This window comes from Eleutherodactylus coqui, chromosome 1, assembly GCF_035609145.1.
Source record: "Eleutherodactylus coqui strain aEleCoq1 chromosome 1, aEleCoq1.hap1, whole genome shotgun sequence".
Classification (NCBI taxonomy): domain Eukaryota; kingdom Metazoa; phylum Chordata; class Amphibia; order Anura; family Eleutherodactylidae; genus Eleutherodactylus; species Eleutherodactylus coqui.
This window is the reverse complement of record NC_089837.1, coordinates 383,913,090-383,934,739: the sequence shown is the minus strand read 5'-3', so window position 1 is coordinate 383,934,739 and position 21,650 is coordinate 383,913,090. Positions and strand designations below refer to the sequence as shown.

General features: G+C 41.4%; 1 protein-coding gene across 1 annotated transcript in view; it reads left to right on the top strand.

The window, feature by feature from the left end:
• The window catches only part of OCA2 (OCA2 melanosomal transmembrane protein), a 277,343-nt gene that overhangs the window by 161,316 nt on the left and 94,377 nt on the right, over positions 1-21,650 (top strand). Inside the window, exon 12 of the mRNA XM_066579296.1 lies at positions 6,157-6,213. Coding sequence (XP_066435393.1) covers positions 6,157-6,213 — 57 coding nt within the window. The remainder of the gene's footprint in view (positions 1-6,156; positions 6,214-21,650) is intronic.

Here is a 21,650-nt window from a genome sequence, read left to right as displayed (position 1 = left end):
AGCGATCATTTTGCCATAAACTACTAATTGGTACTAATGCCTATTAGTACCAATTAGCAGCATGTGAGCTGCCAGGAGCTGTATTCAGGGAGCAGACCACCCGCTGTTCGCTGAATGCTTTACCTTTGTTCTGCCAGCATGGCTGACAGCTGAGAACAGCTGAGACAATGCAATCAGCTGTTATCAGCAGTGCCCAGGCAGAGCACAGCGTGCAGTCTATCTTATCAGCTCCTCTGCTGAAGGACGGATTTCAGGCAGAACTGAATTCCATTGTTCAGCATAAAACTGAAAGATGGGCACATTTAGACACAACAATTATTAACGCTCAAAAGATGGCTTTTGAGCAAATTTGAGGGATAATTGTTGTGTCTAAATGGGCCTTAATAACCACCAAACATGCATAACCAATTACTGCACATTAGTCTTTATAAAGTCTTTTCCATTTTGAGGACATTTTACATTATCATCTTGATATTGAGCACTTCTCTTGGTGTCGTACACGAGGTGTAATATGTTTTACTTTTACTTAAAGGGACACTAACTTTTCAGACAAATTATGCTCAGCTAATAGGCTGTGTGTGTCTCTGCAATTTTGCGATATACCATATTTTTCGCTCTATAAGACATTCAAGATGATAAGACGCACCCTTATTTTAGAGGCGGAAAATAGGGAAAACATATTTTGCACTCAGCCAGGGACAGTGCAGGGGATAGTACTGGGCGATGGAGCACAAGAAGCAGCAGAGGTCTGAAAAACTGGAGCTCTGTGTCACAGCAGCATTTATGTATGACAGGAGGAAGGGAAGAGTCTGATTGGAGGAGGCGGGGGAGCAGTAGCAAGAAAGTAGAGGGGTGGTTATTCAGATACTGCCTCCCTGTTGATTGAAGCAGAGACAGAGCAATGCAGCATGGGAAGTCAGAGAAAGGAAGTAAAGGACAGTAAAATCCTGGCAGAATGGTAGGTTTGAAAGTGGATTGCACATAGCAGAACAGCAGAAAATGATGAGGACCACCTAAAAAACGGAATCTACAAAACATGAAACAGGGTGCAAACAGCAACAAATGAGTTAGCAAGGAGGATCGGTTTTATTTTAGAAAACATGTTAAAAACTCAGGTATGTTTGAAGATTACTCAGAAACAATGTTTGAGTGCACCACTTAGTTCTGTACAGAGCCCTGAAATTACATTGGCAGGGGGAGATGCTCAAATTCTGGATTTAAAGCATGAAGAATATTTAAGGGGGGGTTAAAATACCACCCAATTTAATGGAGAAAATAGCCCAGAATTGCACTCTCAGGTCTAGAAGCAATACTGCAATTGTATTGCATACTTAAAGGGATTGTCTCAGGACAAACTTTGATGGTGTTCTGCTGGATGTATCATCAGTGTTTGATTGGCTATTACCTATGAGAATTGCTAGAATAAAGTGGGAGTGATGCTAGGAAAGCAGCTTGCCCCATTGTCTCCTGACTGCACGACTTTCTCTAGAAGCCATGTGGTCATTCCTGCGACCTGTGGAGACAGACAAGAAATGACAAAATGGCATAATGCTTGCCTTACACAGCTCATAGTGAAATGTATATAAAAGTTATCATGTGTTACATACAGAATTTGACATATTCCATAGAAATGGGTGACATCCAGGACAAATATGGAAACAAATATGAACATGGTGAGGATTTAAAAAGTTGTTAAACCTCATTCACATGGCTTGTATTGTACTTTAGTTGCGGATTTTCTGTTCATAATCTGCTCAGAAACAGGTCAAACATGTTAGTTTGATGACTTGCATAGGTACAATTGCTGTAAACATCATACATGAGCTGTAGACTTAGGAACATCAAATGCATTTTCTAAAAGATTATATAGAACTTTGTGACCTTATACCGTACATTGTCTTTTTTTTATAAATACATCTAAAGTAGATTGCAGGAAATTATGGCAGATTCAAAGTACTTACATTTAAGCAATATGACATTTTACAAGTTTAGTGATATTTGAGAAAAGGGTAAGACATTACAATGATGCTTTAAAACTAAAACTGTACTAAATAGTAGGGCATAATGTCAATTTACATACAGTATAGCAGCAGTATGTAATGTATTATACCTGTATATTTTCAATCCAGTGGTTTCATTCAAATGGTATTTAACTAGAAGAGGATCTTTTTAGTACAGTTTTCCCCTAAAATAAGACCTATCCCAAAAATAAGCCCTAGCATGAGTTTTAATATTTTTGAGGATGCGTGAAGTATAATCCCTACTTCAAAAATAAGACCTAGTTATGGTTAACCCCTTCATGACATGGCCTATTTTGGGCTTAAGGACGCAACAATTTTTGGCGGATTTCCTTCTCCGTTTATCAAAAGCCATAACTTTTTTATTTTTCCGTCGACGCGGCCGTATGAGGGCTTGTTTTTTGTGTGGCGAACTGTAGTTTTTATCGATGCCAATTTTGGGTACATAGACTATATTGTAAAATTTTTTTATTTTTTTTAATGATAGCAGAGAGAGAAAACGCATCAATTCTGCCATAGATTTTTTTATTTTTTTTTTTACACCGTTAATCATGCAGCATAAATGAGACTTTCCATTTTTTCTGCAGACCGGTACGGTTACAACGATACCAAAATTCTAACATTTTTTTTAGGTTTTCCCACTTTTCTGCAATAAAAACCCTTTTTTTTGGAAATCTTTTTTCTATTCTAAATTGCTGCATTCAAAGTCCCGTAACTTTTTTATTTTTTGATGTCCAGAGCTCTATGAGGGCTTATTTTTTGCGAGACGAGCTGTAGATTTTATTGGTACCATTTTGGCGTACATACGGCTGTTTTGATCACTTTTATTGCGTTTTTAGTGAGGCAAAATGCTAAAAATGAGCATTTTGCCTCAGTTTTTTAGCTTTTTTTTTAGCGTTTTTTTCCGTGCACAGTCAAAAGCATGTGCAACTTATTGTACGCATCATTACGGACGCGACAATACCAAATATGTGGGGTTTTATTTATTTTTTTACCTTTTTTTATGCTAATCTGAGAAAAAGCATAAAAAATTGTTTTTTTTCTCTTTTTTTTTACATTTTTTTAATTCATTTTTTAAATCTTTCTTTTTTTTACACTGTTTGTGTCCCTCTGAGGGACTTTAACCACTGCCCTGATGATCGCTGTCATAAGGCATGGCAGAGCTACTGCTCTCCCATGCCTTATCGCTCATACAGCGATCTCAGGCATAGGCAATACAGGACGCCAGTGTCTGGCGTCCTGTTGCCATGGTGACAGGCCGGGCTCTCGCGATGACATCGCGAGTTCCGGCCGGAGACACAGAGGGAGCCGCGCTCCCGCTGTGAACTCTTTCCCTTTGATCGCGGCAGGGAAGGGGTTAACAGTGGCGGGCGCATCTCTAATGCCCCCCCGCTGTTGCAGCGAGACGCCGGCTGTGAGTGACAGCCGGCTCCCGCTGCGGGATAGCGCTGGATCATATGTGATCCCGCGCTATCTCCAGGACGTAAGTTTACGCCCTGTTGCGGGAAGTACCCCGCTCCCAGGACGTAAACTTACGCCCTGCAGAGGGAAGGGGTTAATTTAAAAAAGCACATTTAAATAGTGTCCAGGCAACTGTTCAAGTAAAAAAGGAAAATCAATTGGCAATAGAATGCAGCAGGACAGATAGACCTTCCAACAAGAAAAGCAGATACTCCCAAAAAAACTGCACTCAAAAGAACCCACAAGACCCAAAACAATAAGGATTGGCAAGTTTAGGCTCTCACAGACAGATCGGGTAGTCCCGCTGGTGTCACTCCACTCCCGAGCTCATTATATTAGAGTATTGTGGCTCCAATATATCCAGAATGTGATGACAAGACTGTATTTGAATAAATGTTGATTTTTTTTTGTTCAAGAATAAATGTAGATGATTGTTCATGGAAAAATAAGACGTTCCCTGTAAAACACATCTTTGATAGCAAAAAATAGTATAAGGCCCTGTCTTATTTTCGGGGAAGCTTAGTAAAACTTCTGATCATAGGGCCATTTTTACATTTTGGGAAGAATTCCTTCAGAGAAGTTAGAGCAATAGCCAAACTTTGGCAATTACGTATATCTGCAAATCTGGCAGATTGACCCTATGTTTGCTATGCGAACATAAAATGTTTAAAAGAATGGTTGTAAATGCTTTAAGAACTAATTAATTGGCAAATACTTCTGGATAAACTACATTTTCAGTATACTGACTTCCATCTGAGCGTACCCTTTGAACTGTTTGACATCCACGGCTTGGTCTTCCACGTTTTAGGGACATAACAACAGTCAAACTGGTAAGCACTAGATATGATTGTCGCTTAGCAATGCTGGACTCTCTCTAGCCGAACTATTGGCTGAAGCACAACAACGCCGCTAGAGTTAACATAGGAACTTTGACTTTACCTGACCGGTCACTCAATGTATCCAACTCGAATTTTATGATTTTACGGTGGTGGTGAGGATGTACCAAATCTAATGACACTAAAATCATCCACCAAAAGTCACGCAAGAAAAAGCCTGTAGCCTTTTTTATATTCGATTTGATTATTGTTACACTTTAGGTAGAAATATTGCTTAGTCTTGCAGCCTAAAGGGGTTGTCCAAAATAAAGTTAGAAAATAAGAAAGAAAAGTTACTATACTGGTTGATTCAAACCACTGCTGCCACTTACATCATGCTTCCTGGGTTTTGTTTACTTGATATGCCCGTAATCATTGTTCTTAGCAGTCTTGTACCATATACCACTTGTGATTGGCTGCAGCAGTCAGGTGTTTGAAGAAAAGGGGTTGTTGCTTTATTCATGAGAACAAAGCTTGGCATGTAAGACTGGAGCAGTAGAGGATTGAACCAGTAAATTCAGCATTTTAATTTATTTTTATAAGATTTCCTAACCTTGAAAAAGAATTATCATGGACAAGCTTTTAAAGGCCCCAATCAGATGGCAGTAAAGCAGAAGCATCTTTGTACCATTAATGCACCTGCTAATCCCAGCCTAGTGGTGGATCATAGGATCTATGTTGGTTTGAGTTATTAGACCTTAGATTTGCAGGCATAATACAAGCACAAAAATACAACAACACTATACAGCGACATGTAGGATAAGTCTTACTCAGCAAAGTGATGAACATACTGGATTTGTTTAGCAAGACATTTCTTGATAATTACATATGCACATATTGCAAATATTGCTGATCTTTTTCAATATGGGAAATATTCCGTTTGTATATACATATTTTTCATGTTGTCTGATCCTTCCTGTATTTATATATAAAATGTGAACCCTTATTATGCTTTGCACGGTGTTGACTTTAAGTACGTATAGCCAGTCTGAACAGAGCCTAAATGCAATTTTGCATTCCCAATTGGAGAAACATGTTTTATACATCACATTCTACATGATTAATAGTCTAATAACATAACAACTATGTGCCAGATGGAAGTGTCACGGTCACTTGAAAGTTAGCTGTACAGTAATTGCCTTTTTATTTAATTTTCCTTCTTCGGTTAGTCTTGTGCTTTGTGAAGTGCTGCTGAAATTTTTATCTGAAAATGATAAATTCAGCAACAAAACCATATTTAAATAGGAGTCTGAGGCACAAATTGTCACTTAATAAAGGTAAAATGTGGTAAAATATTTGATAAAATTATTAAAAATGAGACCTACAGTATTTAATGCATGTATGCAATTGTATGTATGGCACAGTCATTGAATATTAAAATGATAAAGGATAATATAGTCAATATCTAAAACAGTATTGTGGAGCTAATAAATTGGGAAGACCATTATGTGACCTGTTTTCTTTGACAAAAAATATAGCAGATGCCAATCCGGTGGTTGGCTTATTACCACTAGGCAAAAAACATTCCACGGTGACCACAGCTGATCATCTGGCTATACATGTTCCCTTCATTGTAGTATAAACATATGTTACATGTCAGCCATTCAAATGGATTGCTGGCCAGATCTCCTTGAAGAGCTCCTCTTTGTCAAATAAGTGCCCTCACGGTCTGCCTCACAGAGGAGGTCCTTAGTGGGGAAACCATACTCGGATGTCAGCCATGGGAAATGATTATTTGATTAAAGCATTGGGATGACTACCATGTTGACAAGCAAGACATATTCTGTTTTTCTCTTCTCCAGATGATATTGGTAGCAATATTCTCAGAAACTGGATTCTTTGACTACTGTGCTGTAAAAGTAAGTGCAAAATGAAACTGCCTATTATCTGGGAATAGTCCACCAAGTTGATTTACAGTACTGATATAATGGCTGCTGAGAAGGTGTCATCTCACATAATGTAACTGTAGGTATCATATGTTAATAAACTGGGACATTATAATCAGGAGCATAACTTTAGAGGGTGCACTGTCACATTTGGCATCTAGTGTCTGAAGGGACCATACAACTGCTCTGCCATATAGTGATGTGACAGCACAAAGGTAGTTAATACTGGCATTCCCTTCTGCTCATTATCTTTGTACTAGTAATTATTAGAAAATTATAGTACCAGTGTTTCTGGTGTCACGATGTGCCACACAGCTGTGCTACATGCACAGCACACACACCACACTGCTACAGGCTACATACATTGTTCATCCCATACAAAAGGGATCAGAAGCAGCACAGCAGTGGAGGTGAAGGACTTGTGATGATGTCACTGTCATGCTCCGCCCCTGATCATTTAACAGTGATGCTCATTCCGAGTGAATGACTTACATGTTCCGCCTCTGATCACATGACGGTGACGTCATCAAAGGACCTGCACCCTTATGCAGATTACCGGCGAACTACAAACCCTCTGTGGCCTCAGTTCCTATGGAATACTATAGCAATATTTAGCCATGTGCATAAGGCACCTGTGATGATGTCACTGTCAAGTGATCAGGGGCGGAGCATGTAACTCCCTCACTGAGGATGAAGGACCTTTGATGACATAACTATCATGTGATCAGGGCTAGAGCATGTAATTCACTCACAAACCCACTCACGCACGGACAGACAGGTCATTGTTAGCAGTTTGATTATGAATCCTGTGGTCATTAATGCTGTACCATGACATCACTGGAGTATTTGACCATTTGTATGAAAATAATTCATACATTGATGTCATTGCTGTGAAATTAATAGATGCAATAACTCTTTACAACTAATGTTTATTGTCCATGTATTGTGACCAGCGTTGCTCGTCTTGATTGGCCAAGTGATAAACTTGCCCTGATTTTCCCATACTGCTTGCAGCAAATGTCAGCATGTGGCCAATCAGCAGCACAGGTGCCTTGATGATGTCACCAAATTTGTCCTTCATCTTGCATATGGGCAGCAGTTTCATTGGAAGCCTGCATCACATCACCTAGCCATATATATAACATAGGCACAATGTAACCAGCACCCATTTTAGCACAAATCAGTGAAGCTGCATCGTGTTTATATGCCTGTTGTTAGGGCTGAATGTTCTACAAGGGATGCATTGCTGCTGGTGTGAAAGCTTGTATACTGAGGTTATATTGGTAGGACCAAAAAAAAAGAAGCAGTATCATGTTTATATGTCTTTATAAAACATGGTCTATGGTTAGGGACACATTCTATAGATGATATACTGCTGCTGAGTGTGAAAGCTTGTATACCAGCAGTATACTTAAATGGTGTTGTATTGGAGGAAGCTGAAAAAGAAGCAGCATCATGTTTTTTATGCCTATACAAAATATGGTCTTTACATTGGGAGAGGGAATATTTCCATGGCTATCAACATATATAGCAGCAAAGCAGACAGACAAACTAAACTTTTTGAATTTGATAATAATGCAGTTCTCTGTGTTGTGACCTTAGATTTTGTTCCAAGTTGCCAGTCATAGAATCATAGAATGGTAGAGTTAGAAGGGACCTCCAGGGTCATCGGGTCCAACCCTCTGCTTAATGCAGGATTTACCAAATCATCCCAGACAGATGTCTGTCCAGCCTTTGTTTGAACATTTCCATTGAAGGAGAACTCACCACCTCCCATGGTAACCTGTTCCACTCATTCATCACCCTCACTGACAGAAAGTTTTTTCTAATATCTAATTTGTGTCTCCTTCCTTTCAGTTTCAACCCATTGCTTCTAGTTTTTCCTTGTGCAAATGAGAATACAGTTGATCCCTGTGCACCGTGACAGCCCTTCAGATATTTGAAGACAGCTATTATGTCTCCTCTCAGCCTTCTTTTTTGCAAGCTAAACATTCCCAGATTCTTTAACCATTCCTTATAGGACATAATTTGCAGACCGCTCCCATCCTGGTTGCTCTTCTCTGAACTTGGTCCAGTTTCCCTATGTCTTTTTTAAAGTGGGGTATTCCAGATGAGATCTGAATAAGGAACAGTGGAGGGGGATAATTACCTCACGGGATCTACAGTCTATGCTTCTCTTAATACATCCCAGAATGGTGTTTGCCTTTTTTGCTGCTGTATCACACTGTTGACTCATGTTCAGTCTGTGATTTATTAGTATATCCAAGTCTTAGCCCAATTCCTCCCATTCTGTATGTGCGTCTTTCATTTTTCTTGCCCAGATGTAGGACTTAGCATTTCTCCTTGTTAAATACCATTCTGATAGTCACCACCCACTGTTAAAGCTTTTCTAGATCTGTTAGAATCCTATCTTTCTCTTCTCTTGTGTTAGCTATCCCTCCTAGCTTTGCATCATTGGCAAATTTGATCAGTTTCCCTTCAATTCCCTCCACCAGATCATTTATAAAATTTGTTGAACAACACTGGGCCTAGGACAGAGCCTTGTCTTACCCCACTTAACACATTCTTCCACTTGGATGTGCAGCCATTTATGACCACTCTTTGAGTACGATCACTCAGCCAGCTGTGAATCCACCTAACAGTTGCCTTGTCAATCCAATATTTGATCTTTTTTTTTTAATAAGGATGGTATGAGATACTTTGTCAAATGTTTCACTAAAGTCAAGATACACTATATCTACTGCATTTCCTTTATCAACCCAGTCTGGCCATTACTAATTATTTGCAGGCCTCACATAGCTAGCAGTAGAGTTTGGGGAATTTAATTATGCTGTGCTAAACAAGAACAGCTCACAAGTATACAAGCTGTATTTGTTAATATAAAACAAAAAAAAAGCCCACACAGGGGAAACAGTAAAATACACACAGCGCATGTCAGTGGCCTCAGACATCGTTCAAATAATTTGTAGTGGCCACCAGTCTGGCCACTACAAATTATTTGCAGACCTTACAGAGCTAGTAGTGCTTTCCTGCAGACTACAAAGTTATTTAAGTTACATGAAACTGCACTAAAAAGTGAACTAAAAAAATTTAAAAATTAAGAAAGTAAGAGGTAGGGCACGTGCCAGTAGTGCTGGTGATGGAGGTAGTAGAAGATGAGCCAAGTTGGCACTTCAAGTGGCTCCTACTGAAATAACAGCTCTATGTTCTGCAGGAGGCGAGGCAGGCCTGCTACCAGTCCTTGGAAGTTGTTCTAACCATGTGTAACATCCGCAGCATGCAGAACAGGTCGTAAAGTAGATGAAATAGCAGTTTTCAAGTACTACAATCTTCTCTTCCTCCCAGTCGCAGACACACAGCAGTCATTCTGCACTAGTTGGCCATGAGCATTCCTCCCTTACTTCACCCTATGCAAAATCCCCCACACCCTCTAAAGCAGTCTACATGGATCAGTCTGAGGAACTTGTTGATCATTTAGTATCATGGATGTCAACCAGACAATCCAAACAACCAGAGGGAGCAAACCAAGACATTGAATGCGCTGATTCCCAATTATTTTTTTCCTCCAAAGAGAAAGATGAGGGTGGGTCAATGCACGTGGTCAGCCCACCACAGGCAATGTATACTCAGGGGGATTTGGAAACAGAGGTGCCAGCTCCTAGTGCCCTCTGTAACATGGAGTCCATTCAGGAGGAGAAGGATGATGAAGAGGAGGTGGAAGAGGATGCAGTACTCAATCGTTAGAAGAGTCATAATAGCAGCTCACAGGGTGAGGAGGAAAAGATGGATGTTGCGGTGTAGCACCTTGCCAAGGCAGCAAGTAAGGGTATCACAGAAAAACAAAAAAGCAGTGCCACCACCACCAGCTACTCCTAGTCACAGCAGCAGCAGCATCAGGCCCACAGCAAGGTCTGCTTACAGAAATTGTGTAGCCTAAGCATTCTTTGAAACTGCAGATGATGACAGAAGAGTGGTCATCTGTAAGATCTTTGGTAACAGTTTAAAATGTGTCAAGAATATAAATAACCTCAACATAATGTGTATGTACAGCCACATGAACTCCTACCACCCACTGCCTTGGAGAGCCCACCTGGGCCAGAGGGCAAATAATCAGCCTCATCCTGCTCCCTCTTCAGCAGCTATAGCTGCATCTGTCTTCATCTCCTTCCCTTTACATGCGGTAGCCTCTGAGCACAGAGAGGCAATTTTGTGTAGTGGAAGTAACACACCTACTTCAGGCCTCTCCTACGCAATTGATGACGAGGATGAAGGCTTGAGAGCCATGAGTGGGAAACTGAGAGCAGATGTTGAGCTGCCACCATCACCACCACCTTCACCAAAATTGACATCTATCCTATATTCCAGTATGTCTAAAGTCATCAGCCAGCCCTCCACCCCCCAGCTCCAACCATCCACGAGCAGAGACCCTGAATGCAAGCATTGCACAGCTGCTTTCAAAGAAAATGCTATTGTTCAGGCTAGTGGACACACATGCCTTCTGCAATGTAATACTCTGTTCTAACCCACAGCATCAGAATCCTAGCCTTCATTTATTTTCCCATAATGCTGTCTCTGCCCTGAGAGTAATAATATGTCCCTGGTATTACAGAATGCTATCAGTGGCAGGGTGCAGGGCAGCAAGCATGGCCAGGGGCATTACAAATCCTTAACAGCACACTGGGTTAATGTCCTGCAGGTGGAGCATTATTCCAAATGTGATGGTCCACATTTCATGGTACCTTTAAGAATTGCGGGTCATTCATCCATGTCTGTCCCCTCTTCACCCCTGTCCTGCTTCTCTTCCTCCACCTCTTTCTAGCACCTTTTATCACTCTTCACATCACCATAGATATCCGTATATGACAAAACCTGGCTTCCAAACAGCGCTGAACATGTTAAAAAAGCCAACATGCTATCCTAAAACTAATATGTCTAGGGGAACGCAGCCACATGGCTGTAGAGCTGTTGACTGCTCTGCAGGCCCAGACTGACACGTGGCTCACCCAACACAATCTGAAGCCAAAAATGTCCGTGTGTGACAATGGGGACAACCTGCTGGCAGCCCTTCACTCTGGCAATCTTATACATGTACCTTGCCTTGCCTTGCCCATGTGGTGAACCTGGTAGTGCAGTGCTTCCTAAACAATTATGAAGGTTAACATCTAGTGATGAGCGAGCATACTCGCTAAGGGCAATTGCTCGAGCGAGCATGGCCCTTAGCGAGTACCTGCCCGCTCGAGAGAAAAGGTTCGGCTGCCGGCGGCGGGCAGGGAGCGGAGGGGGGATCTCTCTCTCCCTCCCCCCCCCCCCCCGCTCCCTCTGCTCACTACCGCAACTCACCTGTCAACCGCGCCGGCAGCCGAATCTTTTCTTTCGAGCGGGCAGGTACTCACTAAGGGCTTTGCTCGCTCGAGCAATTGCCCTTAGCGAGTATGTTCGCTCATCACTATTAACATCCACTACTGGAAAAGGCCAGGAAGCTGCTCGAACTTTGGGGGGTGTTAACACCATCCCAAAAATTTCTCGTCTGGCGGAGGTGCAGCGACAGTTCGGACTACCATCTAATCGCCTCATCTGTGACATGCCTAAATGGTGGAATTCCACATTACATATGTTGCAAAGTCTAAACCAGTAGCAGAGAGTGATGGTCCAGAGGGTGTATGCCGTTATTAGGCGCTGCATGGAGATCAGTTACTTGACGCCTGTGGAGTGGCTGCAGATCGAAGACGCGTGTGCCATTTTAGCCTGCTTTGAGGAAGTGACCAAAATGGTCAGTTATAATGATGCAGTGATCAATACACAATGATGTATTGCTGTCACGTGAGGAGGAGGAAGGGATACCAATCTCCCAACTGTCTGGCCAGTCCACCATTACGCAGCATCCCAGTAAGGGTGGTTTTGGGGAAGAAAGAGGGATGCCTTCTGCAATATTTTTCTCCACCCATGGGAGAAGTATAGAGGAGGAAGAACAGGGGGAGGAAGAGGAGGGTGATATTTTAAGTACAGAGTCAAGAAAGGGGGCTACACAGTGTTCCCTCTATCTATCACTAACAACAGCTATTCTATGTGGATGGCAGTACCAGACAAATGACACTCTTAGGCCTGAGCCCAGGGAATGTGGGCCATCACCCTTAAGCATTTGAGGCATATGAGTGCTTTTATGCTGCAATGCTTGCAAAAGGGCTGTTACACAGCCTACAACAAAACATGAGATCATTACTGGGTGGCCACCCAGAAAACTCTCATTCTGATAGTGGAAAGGGATCTCAAAATGCAGCATTATCAGTACAGACTGTTAAGCAGCTTGAGCAGAGAATTTCCCCATGGCCACAGGGAAGCATCCGCAATGGATCACAACTCTGTGGCTCATGGCAGATGTTCAGGAAGCTGACGCAGTAGAAACAGCATAAGTAGCAAAGTTAGTCTAACAAGGGTATGACAGTTTTTTTTCAGTCCATCTCAGCCTGCAGCAACAGCACAGGGTAGAACTCTCAGTCACAGGCAGCACTTATCTATGATGGTCAAAGAATATGTCAGCTCCCCATCGATGCACTCAGACATAGCTTTGGCCCCTTTGACTTCTGGGTGTCTAAGCTGGATGAGTGGCTAGAGCTTGCACATCATGCTTTAGAGGTGCTTCCCTGTCCCACTGCCAGTGTGCTTTTAGAAAGGGTGTTCAGCACAGATGTGGGTGTGATAACTGACAGACACATCTGTAGACAATGTGAATCGCCTGTCATTTATAAAAATGAACTGACTTCTGCACCCCAATGGCAGATCCCATTGATTAGTTAGTACTCTGGCAATTTTCACTCACAAATGCCAGGGCATAGATTTCTATCAGAACCGACATCGTGTCCTCAAGATGCTGTTGCTGATGGAGGTAGTGGTGGTCGTGGTAGTGCTGCTGCTCTCCTTCTCCTACTTCCCCAAATGAAAAATATGGAAATATGGAGCTACAGCTCTCAGGTTTCTATGAGGATTTAACTCTGCCCTCAAAATGCTGTTGCTGATGGTGGAATTGCTGCTGCTCTCCTTCTCCTGATACCGCCATATTTTATCCTCCTCGTTTTCCCATAATGAAAGTTTTGTAAAGAACAAGAAACCACGGTAGCTCTACAGCTTTTCCTTTGAGAAGGCTCATGTTTGGCTGTACTGTTCACCTAGTAGGGTTTATCCTTTGCAAACTTTATGACAAACAAGCACCTGCTGTATCTGTTGACATAATTTTTGTTAACTCTACTGATTCTCCTTGAAGGAGAAGGAAGAGAAGGTCTGTGCGTAAGTGCTGTGGTTACTTGGCAGAATCTGTCCTCATAAAATTTATGACATTGCTTTTAAAACAAGCAGTACACCTGCAGTCTTCCTTGGTGCAATTTGTGATCTAGGAGAACCTACATGGGCCTTCTGTTGCTTTCAGCAACACCCATGTGCTACAATTGACCCCAGCATCACTTTACACAATTTTTTTTGGAGAAGCACAGTGTTCCCCAGATGTGTCTGTATTTACATGCCATTTGGGGGATTTGGCTGCTTTGGGGATCTTCTGGAGGGCAAATTAACTAACCAAACTTTTACTCCTATAAACGTTAATAGGGGTCGAAATCGGCTATCCCAATTCACAATGATTTATGTGAAATTGGACCGATATTGACACAAATCGATTATTCCACTAATCACTCATCACTAATTGTGACAACTCATTGTTTTGTTATTCCTATCTTGTGGAGTTGCTTTGTGTATTATACCAAGATTGCCACACTATTGTACTGTGCCTTCATAGGGCAATGAAAAAGCAATATCTAGGCATAGGCTGGAATATGGGCATTAGCCATGTACTGTGCCATAAATGTGACAATTATTACAATGCAATGACAATATCCATATATTTTTTCTGGTTGCTAATGAAACTAGTCAACACTCCTTTAGCAGCAATAAGTTCTACCAAACAATTCCTGTAACTAAAGAAAAAAGATTTTCACAATGTTGAGGAGGAATTTTGGACCATTCCTCACTTTATATGTGTTTCAGTTCATCAATATTTCTGGAATGCTTTGTGTGCAGTGCCCTCTTCAGTTCATGCTACAACATCTCAATAGGGTTAAGCTCAGGTCTTGACTTGGCTTTTCCACAATATAAATTCTATTTTCAAGCATTCATTAGTTGATATACTTGTGTGTTTTAGGTCATTGTTTTGTTCTATTCTTCAACAGCTCTTAAGCTTGAGGTTGCCCTTACATTAAGTTGGACTGTTGCCCTTGCATTCTTCTGTAAAAATATTTTGATCCACTCTAGAATTCATTGTACTACCCCAATGACAGCAAGGTGTCCCTGTTCTGAGGCAACAAAGAGACCTCACGCCATTATGCATCCTCCACCCTGCTTCACAGTTGTGATGTTGTTTAATTGTTAGTGTGCAATGTTTTTTCCCCTCCAAGCATAGTGTTGGGGATTTGTGCTAAAACATTCCACTTTTGTCTCATCTTTCCATAGAACATTTTACCTGAAGCATTTTGAAACATCCAGTGGTTTCAGGCAAGCTTATGATGGACCACTATGCTTTTTTGGACAGTAGCAGCTTTCTCAGTGGTGTCATTACATGAGTACCATTGTTGTTTAGTGTTTTCCTAATACTGGACCCAAAAATGGCGGTTTTTGCAGGTTGGAGAGCATTCTGTAGGTCTTTAGCTGTTATTCTTGGGTTCTTTCTTATGTCTTTCAAGATTGCCCCTTGTGCTCTTGTGAATTATCTTAATGGGATTTCCACTGCTAGGGAGAGTAGCGAAAATCCTGAATTTTCTCCATTGGAAGATATTTTAGTTTATTATGGATTGAAGTACACCCAGGTCTTTAGCAAATGTTTTGTAGGGTCTTCCAGCTTCAGGTATCATCTCAGCTCTTCTGAAAGTTGTTTGCTTCAAGGCATGGTTCACACTGCGCAATCTTTCCTGAGAAAAACAGAGTTGTCAGTAACTAGACATTGTGTGGCTTTATTTAATGGGAAAAGCACATGTGAAACACACACTCCCAATATCATCTGCAAGAGCTAATTGGTATCAGGATCTTTCAGTTAGGGAGACGTCATGAACACAGGGGTTCCATTTTTGGTCCTGCACTGTGGATGTTTAGTTAATGTGCTCAATAAAGGACTTGAACATTACAATTGTTTGTGTGTTATCCATTTAGTTAGATTGTGTTTGCTTATAATTGTAATTTGGGTACAATCAGGCCACATTTTATTAGTAGTTAATCCAGAAACCCAGGCAATTATAAAGGGTTCACTTACTTTTTCTTACATCAGCATAGCAAGCTTTGTAGAAAGAGAGGAATGGTGCCAAAGAAAATTTGTTTTACAGGTATTTGTTTAGCATTCTAAAGAATTCCAGGACACCATTAAAACACACCAGATATTCCTTTCTACTTTTTATTATTTTGTATTCCTTTCCATTTTGTTATTTCTGCTACATGTGGGACCAATATATTCAGCTTTGTGGGAAATAATAAAAGCCAACTTGCACTTAGTAATAAGCATAGTTATCTGCATTGCTCAATAGCAGTCTATTTGCCTTTAAAATAAATTCTCACTAGAATCAACATGACTGAATTTAAATGGCTAACCACAATGTTATTCTTCACATTAAAGTAGTTATTTTTTATTGATTTACAATTGGCTAACCTACCGTTCACTTAAATCCTAGTTCACGTTTGCCTTCTCATTGGTTTCTAAAATTACTTCTGTATTATGTCTTCTCAGCGTGGTAAGATTTTGTGATTGGTTTTGTGAAACCAATTTAATGGTTACAGCATTATCCACTGTATTAACTTTCCACATTGAATTTCACTTGTTGATTTTGAAAAGTACATAGGAGATTAAAAATAAAAGGTCATTTAACTGCAGTTAATTTCTACACTATCTATTAGCTACATAGCAGTAGATAAATTGAGAAGTCTTGAATTATATAATCATGAAGAAACTCAAATAGTCTTGAAAGCTTGCTGTTTGTCATCATATTTCAGTAAGCCGTTAAAAGGTATCCACTATGAGAACTAGTTTTTTTTTAAATAAAAATGTATATGTACAACTTATGGCATTGTTTGTTGCATTTTTGTGCTACCATGCCAAACTTGTGGTTTGATGGTTGCACTTTTAAAAAAGCACAAATGTTATCTGCTGAGTAGAAAATTCTGTTACAGCAGTTATCCAGTTTCGTGCAATTTTTTGTGCGCAAAACTGATGCACACAAAAAATCGTGCGACTGAAGCCAGCGTCACGGCTGAAAAAAATGCTGCTAGCAGCGTTTATTAGCCCAAAGGGCTCGGTCACACAGGTGCTGCCCGCTATCCTCTGACACAGCTGTGCTACAGTTGTGGCAGAGAAGAAAGATGTTCGCCCATTGAATTCAATGAAGCCGGCAATACAGCTGGCTCCATTGAAAGCAATGGGCTGCCGGCAAGCGCTGTATTAATTTTCGGGGAAGGGCTTCAAATATAAGCCCTTTCCTGTAAAGCATCCAAAAAAAACTGTAAAAAATAAGAAAATATATAAACTCACCTTTTTGCAGCTGCCGGAGATCAGCCTCGTCCAGCCGACTCTTCTCCTGAACTGCTTTCTGTAGTATTCAGCAGGCGGGGATTTAAAATCCCCACCTAATGAATGAGCTGCCTCTGATTGGTCACAGCCCTCAGCCAATCAGAGGCAGTTCTCACTCACCCATTCATGAATTCATGAATGGGTGAGTGAGTGCTGCCTCTGATTGGCTGAGCACTGTGACCAATCAGAGGCAGCTCTCAGCTATTGACTTCAATGGGAGAACATCATTCTTCTCTGCCACAGGTGTTACAGCTGTGGCAGAGGAGAACAATCTTTAGTATATGTTCTCAATGGGGTCGACGCTGCTGCGCATATACAAGAACAACAATTTGTGCAGAACGCAGTTACATGCGTTCTGCGAATCATTGTGTCATATAATTCTCGGCACATCTGCATAAAAAACAGCCATGTGACCGATCCCATGGCAAAGCATTGGGTATATATATCTGCAGATCGCAAGCGCATCTGCAAATCACGCGAAAAATTGCCATGTGACTGAGCCCTAATAAGGTACTTTGCATTAATATAGGGGAGCTCTTCTGTTCATTATCTTCATCTTAGCCAATGAGGAGGGCCGTTACAAAGAGCATCTCTTGTCCTGCATTATATAGACAACCCAGTGGGCATTGTGTAATGCTTAGAGGGGTCGTCCAGGATTTAAAAAAACAAACAAACAAAAAAAACCTGACTGTTTTCTTCCAAAACGGTGCAACGTCCATGAATTGTAACTGTCCATGAACGGTGTAACTGTCCATGAATTGTATCTGGTGTTGCAGCTCTTCTCACATTGAAGTGAATGATCGATGCTGATCTAAATTACCACACATAACCTCAATTTTTTTTTTTATGGACAAGTTATCCAGAAATCACGAACAGACATGTTTTAGAAGACCATAATGGATAATAAAAATTAGAAGTGATACACATTTATAGGTCAGATACCGCTATGATCTCATTACCAGCATTTACTGTGAGTTGTAAAATAATGATAATTACAATCAGAATAAATTGCTTAAGTACCAGCAGCATCAAGAAAAAAATTCACGGATGAATCTAGTTTTTTTACAGACATTGTTAAAAAGTGCCCTATATTTACAGACTGTCCAGGAATTTCTAGATGGTGAACAAACCTGCACACAACCTGTAGACACATGTGGCACTTGTTTTTATAAGAAAGCAGCCATGTTTTTCTAATCATATACAATTGTTTTAATTCCTTCTGCTGGTTTAGTTACATTGAAAGTAAAAACGTATTGCCAGGCTCCCTGCCAAAACACCTGATCATTGGGTGGTCCCAGCAGGAGGACAGTCTGTGATCTGATTATTGTAAAGGGCTTGTTCAAGAAGGACAACCCCATAATATGCAGTATAGCTAAGGTGACTGTTTTTATTTTTTTTAGTAATTTTCCGAGAATGCTTTGTATGGTAAAATTTGTAAAAAGGATTTTCCCACCATAGAAAGTGATTCCATATTGCTAGGATATGCCATTACTAAGAATCATGTGGGTCTGACTGCCAAGACCCATAGTGATCGGTATGAATGGGCCAGGGTGCTAGCCGAGTGCTGCAACTTCTGCATCATTGAATAAGGCTATAAGGTAATTAAAAATGATCTTCCTAATTTGAAACACTCATAACTCACATGTATTTAACACTCAGATACATAAATGAGATAAATGAAACAGAAACTCAAACTTGTTTTCCACATCATAGGTGTTCAATGCAAGCCCCCTTTGTCACTTGACACACATCGAACCTGTAGTCAAGTTCCTGCCATACAAATTGTAGAGTATCACGCCTGACTGATGCAATGGCTTCTGTGATGCGTGCTTGCAGATCATGCATGGTGTGGTGGATGGAAAGGGTAGAACCTAAACTCGTTCTTTAGCACTTGTCCAGAGAAAAAAATCACCAGGCATAAGGTATGGGGTATTGTCACGATCTGCATGCCCAATCCACCTATTTGGTAGTCGCCTATTGAGCTTAGTTCTGCCGAAAATAGGGGTGCCCTGTCCAGTTGGAAGATGAACCTGGGAAGATGAAGTTGGAACCTGGTATGTCCTCTTCCAGCTGTGAAGAAAACCACATCTGTGGCATGTCCAGGTCCAAAATCCTCATGAAAAAATATAGCCCAAAACACATTCACCTTGGGGAAGTTGTGCATATGGTCGATGTTACAAATGTGTGTTTTTCCTCCCCAGATTCTGACATTACATTTGTTAACTGTGCCAGAAGGGGGGCCTCATCCCCAACGGTTTCCATTAGTTCACCTACTCTTGCAGATAGAACATCGCCTTGCTCTATTATCTGATTTCAGGGTCTGTAGCAATTGCAATTGGTGGGGATAATATCGCAAACATTTGCGCAGAATCTTCCAAATAGTTGGCTGTGGGACGTCCAATTCTCTGTTTGCTCTGATAGTGGATTTTTGAGGACTTCATGTGAAACTTGCATTGACATGCTCCACTGTTTGCACTCTTACTGGTGGATGGCTAGATTCTTTTTGCTTACAGATCCAGCCATTTTCCTTAAAATTGGGGTACCTCTTATGAATTGTGTGTCCACCGTGTGGATCTTCCTACAAACTTTGTTCGTAAATGACGTTGCATACTAATAGAAGATTGTTAGACATGAAAATCAAGAACATAAAATGCTCTCCTTCCTTCATTGGCAGCCATTTTGTCTCATATTCCCATAGCAATTACTAAGGTAGAATAAAACGTTTTGGCCATCATTTAGCAAAACTGTGTGTTACGATCGTGTGGGCAAAGTAAGCACGGGGCCCACACGATTGTGACCAAAGAGAGGACTGAGTATGCACACAGGTTGCACACAGGTTTCAGGCAACTGACCCTGTTCTACACGGGAGGGTGGCCTGGCCCTACCCAAGCGGGGACATTGCCCCAATAAGGGCAGCCCAGCGGTCTTCGGATCTGGGCCCTAGCTGATCCTAGGAGCCACGCACCAGAACAGGACACATTCACATGCCACATGACTGGGACTGAACAATAGGACACACAGAGCCAGAATACACGGCATACAGCAGCCAAAATGCAACCACTAGTAACAGATAGAAAGCTGAATAAAAATACCAGGTATTAGTTGACATTTTGTACAAAACAAGAAAGCTATCGGGCCACTTCGCGGCTCCTGGCTATACCGCTAGTCCCCACACTAGCCAGGAGTCCAGCAGCACCAGACACAGTTCACACAGCAAGCTGCAACAGAAGAGGACAGGACACAGATCATAGGTCACACAGCAAGCTGACACAAAACTGACAGAATATAAACAAACAAATGGACATGAATCAGCAAGACACAGATCACACAGCAAGCTTGCAACAGAAAAGGATTCATGATTGCTTACCCTCAACACCAGACAGAGACTGACCAGGAGCTGGGGTTATATGTGAGCACAAACCCAGGAGATTGGCTAGCAGGAAGAACCATACCCAGCCAGCTCAATCATTAACCCTGAGAGTGCTGTGCTGCTAGGAAGCCTAGAACTACAGATCCCATCAGCACATGTAACACTGTGTAGTAATAAGCCTGCCCTTGCTGCCTATAGCAACCAATCACAGTACAGATTTTATTTTACCTCAGCTGCACTGTGATTGGTTGCTATGAAAAACAAGGACCGTTTTACTGTTGGATAGTTTTGCTAAATGAAAGTTTTTGATTTTCTGTTTCCATTGATATCATTAAATATGAGTTATAAGTGTTTCAAATTGGAAATGTCATTTGTAATAACCCTGTATTATATCTCTGCAGAGTGGTTGATTGGAAGCATTGCTGCGCAAAATAAAAGCCAAACTAAGCTCTGTGTTTTCATTCTTCAGTTAAGCAGGGAGCCCAAAGACCTGACCCCTGATGATCAAAATGTTATGGCATATCCTAGCAATATGCAATAACATTCTATGATGGGAAAACCCCAAATGACACACTTTTTTAATATAAACATTTACTTAAAGGCATATTCTCATCGTGGCCCACTGTGACACTATGAGAATTGTCCTCTGTATGTCATGGCTGGGAATACAGAAATAGTAAGGCTGCTCTACGCTACTTCCATAACTCCCAGAGAAGTGAATGGGATTTACTGAAACAGTGTAACACAGCAAACTTCACTGCTTCTGTGACTTGAAAGTTTTAGAAAAAACTTTGCTCACAGTGCTACATTGGTTCCATATCTCCTATTTACCTATAATGCAGTTACGGAAATGGCATAAGACAGCCCACTTGGATGTTTGTTTTACTCTTGACCACTTCTTACAGCAAATATAGACAGTTGTGGGGTGGTCTGGCCACTTTCTTTAGATTTATGTGTCTCCCAGAGGTAGCTCTTAGCTGTCATTCAATGGTGGAGAGCTGCCTGTGATTGGTCCCTGCACTCAGCCAATCAGAGGCAACTCTTTCTGGAGGCGGGGATTTTCAGTCCCCGGCCACAAGTAGACAGAAGAACACTGCCCGGTATGGAGCAAAGAGCTGGTCAGCATAGTGTTCAGTGATGAGTGGACTCCCCGCGAAGATGAAGAAATCCTCGGCAACCGCTGTCACAGTGGTGGCAGAGGATCATGATCTTCTCTGTATGTTGTTAATAGGGCCGCTGCTGCTGCCGCCGGCCCCATTGACCACAAGGTGAAACCCCTGGATGTGACAGCATTCAGGGGTTTCACATCCAAGGAATCCCCTGCTGCAGCGGTTACAGCCGCAGCAGGGGATAGCGATGGCACCGCACTTTATGTGCGACATTTACCATTGTGTCAATGCAAAGAAGTGCAAATTTTACAACGCGCTGGCTGCTTCGGTCACACAAATT